Below are 8943 nucleotides of genomic sequence, written 5' to 3'. Positions count from 1 at the left end.
TGTTCACAGTGCCGGGGACTATGCCTTATAATAGCACTACTTGGGGACCAGGTTTATCCCTTTTAACAAATTATAACTAATTTGCAGCCAGGACCGTGTCATTTTTATGTGTCTCTCGCCTCCCCACCATCCAGGAGGAGTTCAACAGGTACAGGTCAGATTGAATTGAGACAGGTGGAAGCATCAAAGGAAAAGTCGATGGGATCTCTGAGCCCCCAGCTGGGAGGGGAAGCGAGCAGCTAGAGTCCAGGCTGGTAATGATCCACCTACACAGGGGGAAGGAGGATGTCCTGGGCACGGCCGGCAAGCCACAGGGTCCTTTCACTGAGTGGTCCTGAGGCTGCCTAGACCACCAGTAACCCAAAACTACAGCCCCTGGACCTCAAACTTCCTGCTGACAAAAGATGAGCTTTCCAGAGCCTCCTTCCAGCCCCCAGCCCATGCCCCCTCACTTCAGATTTGGATCCAGTTAGCTTGAGGAGATGTCCAGGTCAAGAGTGGAGAGTGAGAAGACGCAGGAATGATCAAGAGAAGAGAGGGGCCACAGCATGGCAGCCACCCTGTCCTCCCTCCTGGCGCCTTGCCTCACCCTTGGGTTCAGGGCAACAGGCCAGCCATCTGCCCACCAGGCATGGAACAGCTCCTGTATCCAAGAGTCAGGCCATTATATGGCCTGACTTTCAAGTGGCTTTTTATGGAGTGCTCAAGTGATGGGCGCAGTGAAACAAATGAATACCAATGAGAAAGACATCTGCTTTGCCAGGGAAATCAAGTTTATTAGGAGCTTACAAGGGAAGGCCACTAGCCCTTGGGAGGATTCTCTGGGCAAGCAAATAAGGAATGAACCCCAGTGAAGGAAAAGGAAGGCAGGGAACTGTCTGGAGTAGCTGGGTGAGTTTCTTGGCTGCCTTCCTGGGGCAGCTCCAGCCATGCAAATTGTGTTTTCAGGCCCTTTTTGTCAAAAGAACCTGTGCCAGGTCAAAGCCCTGGACCCTCAGGCCCTGCCTCCTTGCTCCTCTGGCAGCCCCGGGCTCTAGCGCACGAAGGTGTTGCAGGGCCCACAGCGGGGGCGGGGGGCACAGGGTGGGCAGGGGACAGGGGCCACACAGGGGGTGCAGGGAGTGGAGACACAGGACCCAAGGGACTTGCCGCACGCGTTGGTTGTGGCGCAGGGGTTGACGGGCAGCCTGGAGAAAAAGAATGATGTAGAAAGGTGAATGGAGGGAGGCTTGTAATATGCACCAAAGAGACCCCAGGAGTGGAATGCCTGTCAGGGCTTGGCCTAACCTACAACAGAGAAAGCCACAGGCTCGCCCACTGCAAAGCTCACTATCAAATGGCTAACGGTCTCCTATCACAGAGTGCCAACATGCTGGTCAGAAACCCTAAACCTCTGGCTTTGACTCCCAACACTGTCCACTCCTAGCTGATGACCTTGGGCAAGTCGCTTAAGGTCTCCAAGCCCCAGTGTCTTCACCTATAGAATGGGGAGAATCGTGGTCCAGCCTGCCTGGTAGGAACTGTGAAGTCAGATAAGGTACTGCATGGAAATGTTCCCTCTACACAATACATTATTATAAAATGTAAGAGAGAGCATTGACCTCATGTCAATATGATCATGGGAGAATCAAAGAATTGGCTGTACAATTTCAGTTTGGACATCAAACAATTCTTGCCATTTCATGTTTTAACGACAGCTATATTGTGTTTTCTGAGTCTTGTTTGAGCTTGTCTGGAGTGAAGGTGTAATTTCCTTTCCAAGGCATGCACTCTTTGCCTGGAGTCCAACTGAGAGTGCGCGTCTATGTGCCTGGCTTCATCAGCTACCTCCAGCTGCATACTCACTTGCAGTCCTCGCTCTCCAGCAGGCCCCGGTACGTGTTGATCTCACACTCCAGCCGGGCCCGCACATCCAGCAGCACCTGGTACTCCTGGTTCTGACGCTCAAGGTCACTCCTGATCTCGGCCAGCTGGGACTCCACGTTGGTGATCAGGCCCTGCACCTGGGACAGCTGGGAGCTGTAGCGCGCCTCTGTCTCCGTCAGCGTGTTCTCCAGAGAGTCTCTCTGTGGGGGAGACAAAGAACATCTCAGAGCTGCTCCCTCAACGGGCTTCTCCACAGGGTTCCCAAGAAGTCACAAGCTTCGAGAGTTAGGGAGAGTGTGGCCCAAAGGGCATCCCACTGACTCCATTCCCCCACATGGGATCCCACATTTCTCACCAGGACGGCCGAACACTACCCACCAGGTTGTGCTGGGCCTGCAGCTCGATCTCCAGGGCGTTGACCGTGCGTCTCAGCTCGATGATCTCCGCCTGGTAGGACTGCAGCTGCTCTGAGCTGGACACCACCTGCCTGTTCAGCTCCTCGGTCTGAAACACCAGAGGGGACAAGACAGGCTCAGACCCTGCCTGAAGGGCCCTGAGGTGTGTTGGGTCCTGAGTGGCCACGTGCTGAGATGCCCACCTGAGTGGTGAACCATTCCTCCACGTCCCTGCGGTTGGTCTCCACCAGGGCCTCATACTGACTCCTGGTCTCATTGAGCACGCGGTTCAGGTCCACGGTGGGGGCTGCGTCCACCTCCACGTTGAGGCGGTCTCCAAGCTGGCTACGCAGGGTATTGACTTCCTGTGGATGCAGCAAGTGCAAGAGTGACTATCCTCAATGAAGAATGGACTCTAAGAAATGGCGTTGCTTGTTGAAGCCCTGTTAGTCTATTTCCCCAGAAAAGAAACTTGTAGTGGAGCCATCTGTGACAGCTCAAGGCTAAGTGGTCTGCACTCCATGTGGCCCAGCTCCCTCCTCACCATGACTATGCCGTGGCACTTGGATTCAGAAAGAATTCCCAAGGATTTGCATGGATGCCACTGAAGGATGGACTAATGCCCAGCTTCCCCAGTTTGCAGACCAGCTGCAGATGACCTCATAATACAAAGAATTGGCTGTACAATTTCATATTGTATATCAAACAATTCTTGCCATCAAGGAAGAAGATCATGCCATGGTCCCTCCCAGGAGAGAGAAGAAGGAGCCCCAGATCACTCTTCACCAAGACTCAGATTTACCAGGCTTGACTTTTTTGGTCTTTGAGGGACAGAAATTACTTTGCACAGCCTGATTAGAGTGATGTGATGCTGAGACTCATTCTACAACTCAGTGTCCAAAGCAAGTTGATGGAGGTCCCCTGGGAAACTCAAATGATGCACCAGTTTTGAGTGAAAGATACATCTTATCTGGGAGCAAGGATAGTTTTCATCTCTCAATACTTTTCTTTCATCATGAAGTTTTGGTGTTTTTCAAGGAAATTTATAAAGTCATCCTCAGCATGGTACTCCTGATTCAGCCACTCCAAAGCACTAAAGCCACCCTCAGCCTGAGACTGAATCTGGTTTCTTCATTTCTCATTTCTGGTCTCACCTCCTCATGGTTCCTCTTGAGACAGAGCAGCTCCTCCTTCAGGGACTCCACCTGGGCCTCCAGGTCAGACTTGCACAGGGTCAGCTCATCCAGGATCCTGCGCAGCCCGTTGATGTCCGACTCCACCAGCTGGCGCAAGCCCAGCTCCGTCTCATACCTGCACAAGGGTGGGGTCAGAGAGGTGACTGGCAGACCTTCGAGACTCGCAGGAATGATCTTTAATAACCTGGTTCACCTTGTCTTCCCACTTCCCACTGCAATGAATAGACCCAGGGGACAGAGGGCTCTGGGGACTCAATCAAGACAAAATATTGACCCAAAAGTACAGATGGATTTGAGTCCTCGTCTATTATTGATTCATCTTCTTGGTTCCCCTCAATCTCTGCAGAATCTGCCAAACCAATGGATTGAACTGTTGTTCAGTAAAGCTATGGAAACCCCTTTTCCTTAACTAGAGATTGAACAACAACAACAATTTAACAACAATTCACATTGTTGATGTGAATTCTGAACAACTCACTTGGTTCTAAAGTCATCCGCAGCCAGCTTGGCATTGTCAATCTGCACCACCAGCCTGGCGTTCTCAGACTTGGTGCACAGGATCTGGGGAATGAGAGGTTGCTTAGTGAGGACTGAAAATAAATATGAAACCATCAACTTCTTTAAAAAGGTAAAAAGGAAAAGCAATAATCGTGATGGCATGGAAGCAAGAAACACGGTTCTCTACCACAGATTGAAAATCACAGCAAACTCCCCTTGCTTAGAAAGGACAGCAAGGCTCGTCACCTTCTGCTGGAGCTCCTCGATGGTGCGGAAGTAGGACTGGTAGTTGGGGCACACTTCGGGCTCCTGCTGCTGGCACCGCTCCCGGATGCGGCTCTCCAGCTCCGCGTTCTCCCGCTCCAGCTGGCGCACCTTCTCCAGGTAGCTGGCCAGGCGGTCGTTCAGGAACTGCATGGTCTCCTTCTCATTGCCATTGAAGGAGCCCTCGCAGAACAAGCCACAGCTGCCCACGTTGGCGGGGATGTTGCAGGCCCCAGGCAGGGTGCAGCCGTGACAGCTGGGGGGCACGCAGGGCCGGGAGGAGAAGCTGGAGCGGCAGCTCAGGTTGGGCAGGAAGCAGCTGTAAGACATGGTGCTGAAGGGAGTGAGGCTTTCAACTGAAGACAGAGTGCAAGTCCTCCCAGGAGCTTGTGGGTCTCCTGCCTCTGGGGAGCATTTATACCCCTTCCGCAGAGGGTGTGGACATGATATTTAATGTCTTTTTCTTTTTACTTCTTCACTGGCTTTCAAACGCCCTTCCCTTCAGTCTGTTGTATGCCTTCCTCAGAAGAGTTCCCTGTCCCGTAAAATTCTTTAGTTGGGCTTCTTGCTAAGTCGGGACTCCCCTTCAGGCTGTACACCCATGAAATCAGAGCTTTGTGGTAGAGCTTCAAAGAGCCCACACAGTCTAGCCCAAGGATCTCCCCTTGTAAATTGGGAGTTGGTCCATCCAATGCCATTCCTTTGGGTCAGGTGATCCTGTAAAGCCGCAATCAGACTCATCTCCTGGCCCACCTGGCATTTCTAGGGAGGGCCTGGGATTGAGTCAAGGAAGAAGGTGCCTGAAGTGGCAGCAGTGGACTCCCTTCCCCTCTGCTTTGAGAGAAGGATCCTCCAGTGATGCAGCATGCCGCTCCTTGGAGGCCTTGAGGTGGATAAGGATGCACTGGGGCCAGCTGAGAAGGATGGGCAGCTGTTCGTGTAACGCCTCCTGTACATCACTTAAAAGGATTGCAGAGAAATTTTAAAGGTAGAGGTTTTGACAAACAGTTTGAGAACAGGGAAGGTTCTGGAGGAAGAGATCATTTTGAAAGAGGGCTGAAAAAATGCAGGCTGAGAGAGCCATATAAATGCTCTTATCTACGTAGGAAAAGTATCTGGAGGCAGGTGTGAGAGGAAGGAATAAAGAAGTCAAACTTTTTCACTGAAGTGTCCACAGCATTAGGACAGAGGGGTTGGGTCATTGGGAGAGTCAGGAGGTAGCCCCAAGGGGCCTCCTGAAGTGAGAACTTTGACACTGATCTTAAAACTTCATGTGAATTGACCTTATATTCCATGATACACTCATGTTAGCTTTAACATAAAAAATCATTTTAAGGTTTCCAGTTAAATTTTCTAAGATTTCACCCGATTCTCAAAGTGAAATTGACACGTAGGAAGATGAACTCTATCCTGTCCTGGGCTTCCCATCCTCAGCCTTACTGGGTTACATGCAACTGGCTTAAGAACCAAAGGTCAAAAGGCGCCAAGGAGGTCTCTGTGGTCATGTAGTTGAATCCAAGGACCTGGGCACCAGGAGAGAAAATGCTGAAACACAACATAAACAGGGGATTTTGCAAGGCAAGCTTGGAGTCATTTGGGATTGATTTTGGGGATGAAGAAAGGAGTGGCCAAAGTTCTGAATATATAAAAGTTGCATAATTATAGGCACCACCAGCTCCCACCTGCATCTCATGCAGCAGCGCCCCAACCTCCACTGTGGCTTTGGCCACCAGCCAGAGTGGCAGTTTTATTGACAACTTATTGGAGTGCTTCTCCGCGTTGAGCTTTCATGATAGTATTCATGCGGCGCTCTGCTTGACTCTCAGATAAAAGGTCCTTCATCTACCCTCTCCAAAGCCATTATCACCACTTAGTGTAATGCCATCCAGATGAAAAGCCACACTGTGCTACAAAGAAGCCCCAGACTTATAATAAAATCAAAATTTCTTTGTTTGCCTCCAAGGCAATTAAAGGGGGAGAAATAGGTGCGTCCTGTGGCGGGCATCACCAAGACTCAGGAGGAAGGGCGCAAGGTTAGGCGGTGGCAGTCAGTAGGGAGCTTCAGTCTCGCTTCATCTGGGCTGGGGACAAATGGAAAACCTGTGAATCGGACTGAGGAGCATTCACTCGTAGGCAACAGCATGGGCCTCCTGCCCCCAAGTCTTGTCAGCCTGCTCCAAAACACTGGTCTTCCAGCAAGGAGCTGTTTCCTGAATCCTGCCTTCCTCCCAACCCAGGAGGGTTTTCCCTTGACCACAGGCTAAATGCCAGCGGCACTCTCCAAGCTCTTTGGTCTCATCGAACGATTGGCCAGCGGAGCCTCGTGGGGCCTTCAGCCAACGGAGGATGTTTAGCTTCTCAGTATGAGAAGATTCAAAGATTGGGTCTGAGTCCATGAAAAACCAAAAGTCGAATTTGCAAACAATGCAGAGAGATCAGAGCAATAGGGAGAGATGGAAATAGGGATAGGTATGTTTAATAAGAGAGATAAGAACATCAAGAAGAGGCAAGGAGGGAATTCTAAGAACCACGCAAGGCCACGCTGATCAGCCAAAGGAGCCCGTCTTCAAATGAGTGAACCTGGAGAACGCAAGGCTGAGAAGCAGCCAAGACAACCTGAATTGATGGACAGAAGAGTGGGCCAGCGGCTGAGTGCCCTGCAAGATGTAAATGGAGATGACACGGGAAAGATCTACAGACATGGGACCACAGCTGCTGAGGCCTCTGAAAGAAGTGACATTGTTCCAAGGTGTCCAGACCAGAGTATCACCTCTACATCCAGTCTGGGATTTGTTTGTGGCTGAGAAATGCACTGTGGCCCACACCCAGGCAGCGTAAAGCCAAGGGGGCAAGGCTGCCTGTTCCTGAATGAATAAGGAGTGTGCAGAGGAGAGAGAGGAGCAGAGGGACTCAGACCTGCACTGGGTTCAGGTCATCGCCCACCACAGCCACGAAGAAGATGAGAAAGAACAGGTCACCCCTGTGACCTGCTGGTTTTTCCTGGAGATTCCTTTTTTCCCTGCAGAAGGTGAAATGGCACAAGAATTCAGGAGGGGACAGCAGACGAACTGGCCGGTGAGTAAATATAATGCTGCCGTCCCTTGTAAATCTAGCCTCTTTCTTACAGTGTTTTCAAAATATCAATAGGCTTGAGTGAATTTGCTTCTTGAATTAAGGGGGAAAGTGCGACTCCGGCATTCTAAGGTCTCCATAACCTCACACAGGTTAGGAGCAGACTTCACCTACTCTCTTGATCTCCTAATTGAAATATCTGCAAATTTTATTCATTCAGAGAGAAATTGAGCAGTCAAGGGATGATCAAACCCACTTTCTTTATTTAGCTCAACTTTATCCAGAACACATTTATTGAGCAGCTTCTCCACGCTGAGCATGGGACTAAATTGAAACATAGTTCTGACAGCGGATTATGTTTTTATGAGTAATTCAGGTTAATGTGGGTCCCCAAAATACATGAAAAATAACAGTAACATAAAGAGGTGAGATATTTAAAAGATGTGAGGTGGACATTTGGAAATATGTTTATGTTTAAGGTAACTAGAAGATTGCATGCATGACATTACGGGCAGCGGTCACTGGTTGAACATTACCAGGCACTTGGCATAGTCCCAGGGCTGGGCCCGGGGGGTCAGTGGGACAGTGGGACGGTGGGGAGATGACATGCCCCTGCCCTCCGCCAACTCTCAGTCCTGCTGAGCAGCCAGGTCCACAGCTAACTAACATAAGATAATCTAATTGGGACCTTACCCCCAGAAAGTTTCTTCCTTGGCCCCTCCCACTTCTTCCCATGCCTATTCCTGCCGCTAACTCCAGTCAGGCTATTTCAACTCAATTCATGATTCCCAGCCAGGAGATGAGGGATGAGACCATTTGAGATTATTTAATTCTATCCCGAAGGAGATGTATTGGTGACTGCACTCTCCAGGTGACTCAGAGGTAGGATTCAAACAGCTGATCTCATTAGAATCCTGATCCCTTTAAGAATCTCTTCTTCAACCTGACCTGGTAATCAGATACTTGGATATTTGGTTCTTGTTGCTTTGGAGACCACAGGAGGCATGGTGGCGACCGCTGGTTGTTGCAGCCCTGTGGCATCCCCAAAGGACCCGCGGGCATTGAGATGAGTGTCAAAGCGGGTGAAAGAGGCTTCCAGGGATGAGGTATGGGACAGAAGGAAGAAAACAGGCGATAAAAGAAATCAGGCAGATGAAAGAGGAAAATAGAGATAAAAACAGAAATTGAGACAGAGACCAGTGGAGAGAAGAGGAGGTGACAGTGAAGATGCTGGTGAGCAGATGCCGTTCTGACACCCTGCGGATCAGCGAGATCTGCTGCGGGGCAGAGCACTTGGGTGGTGGCCCCGGAGGCCCATGTGAACGAGGGAAGCATGCGTTTCAGATGTCTGAGAACCAGGGAGGGGGAAGGGAGGCAAGGGAGATTTGGGTACCCAAACCAGCGTAAAGGGGGAGCCTCTGCTGACGGAGGCCAGGAGACGGCCAAAGGCGGAAGCTGGGTCTGAAATGTGGTCGGGGCGGAGAGGCCTTTGCAAGGTGGGAGCAGCACCAGGAAGATTTCCCTTGGAGAGATTCTCAGACCCCGGAAGCCTTTGCCCTGTAAAATCCGTCTCAGCCACCTCACCCCAGCATTTGAGAGTGGGTCTGAACGAGAAGTTTCATCTGGATGTACCTCCAGCAAAGCCCTCAGCA

At 50.7% G+C, this 8943-nt stretch overlaps 1 protein-coding gene and 1 long non-coding RNA gene across 2 annotated transcripts in view; one reads left to right on the top strand and one right to left on the bottom strand.

Moving 5' to 3' along the window:
• Window positions 1-752: 752 nt before the first annotated feature.
• On the bottom strand, window positions 753-5766 carry LOC103565515 (keratin, type I cuticular Ha1). The gene is made up of 7 exons (XM_008541584.2): window positions 4202-5766; window positions 3936-4018; window positions 3416-3572; window positions 2465-2626; window positions 2245-2370; window positions 1846-2066; window positions 753-1187 (listed from the first exon to the last, which is right to left on the bottom strand). Exons 1-7 carry the CDS (start codon window positions 4547-4549, stop codon window positions 1034-1036), a joined length of 1251 nt encoding a protein of 416 aa, XP_008539806.2. The 5' UTR covers window positions 4550-5766; the 3' UTR covers window positions 753-1033.
• Window positions 5767-6016: 250 nt separating this feature from the next.
• Window positions 6017-8943, top strand: part of LOC139074043 (uncharacterized) — a 49293-nt gene continuing 46366 nt past the window's right edge. The window contains exon 1 of the long non-coding RNA XR_011523358.1: window positions 6017-7294. This is a non-coding gene — a long non-coding RNA (uncharacterized lncRNA). The remainder of the gene's footprint in view (window positions 7295-8943) is intronic.

This window comes from Equus przewalskii, chromosome 10 (genome assembly GCF_037783145.1).
Source record: "Equus przewalskii isolate Varuska chromosome 10, EquPr2, whole genome shotgun sequence".
Lineage (NCBI taxonomy): Eukaryota > Metazoa > Chordata > Mammalia > Perissodactyla > Equidae > Equus > Equus przewalskii.
The sequence above is the reverse complement of the archived record's forward strand: the minus strand, read 5'-3'. Positions and strand labels throughout refer to the sequence as shown.

Excerpts from the sequence above, each read along its gene's own strand:
- LOC103565515 (XM_008541584.2), bottom strand. The coding sequence starts at position 4,549 with ATGTCTTACAGCTGCTTCCTGCCCAACCTGAGCTGCCGCTCCAGCTTC. Across the intron at positions 4,019-4,201 it reads TCGAGGAGCTCCAGCAGAAG|ATCCTGTGCACCAAGTCTGA; the intron begins GTGACGAGCCTT and ends CTCATTCCCCAG. Across the intron at positions 2,627-3,415 it reads TCAAGAGGAACCATGAGGAG|GAAGTCAATACCCTGCGTAG; the intron begins GTGAGACCAGAA and ends CTGCATCCACAG.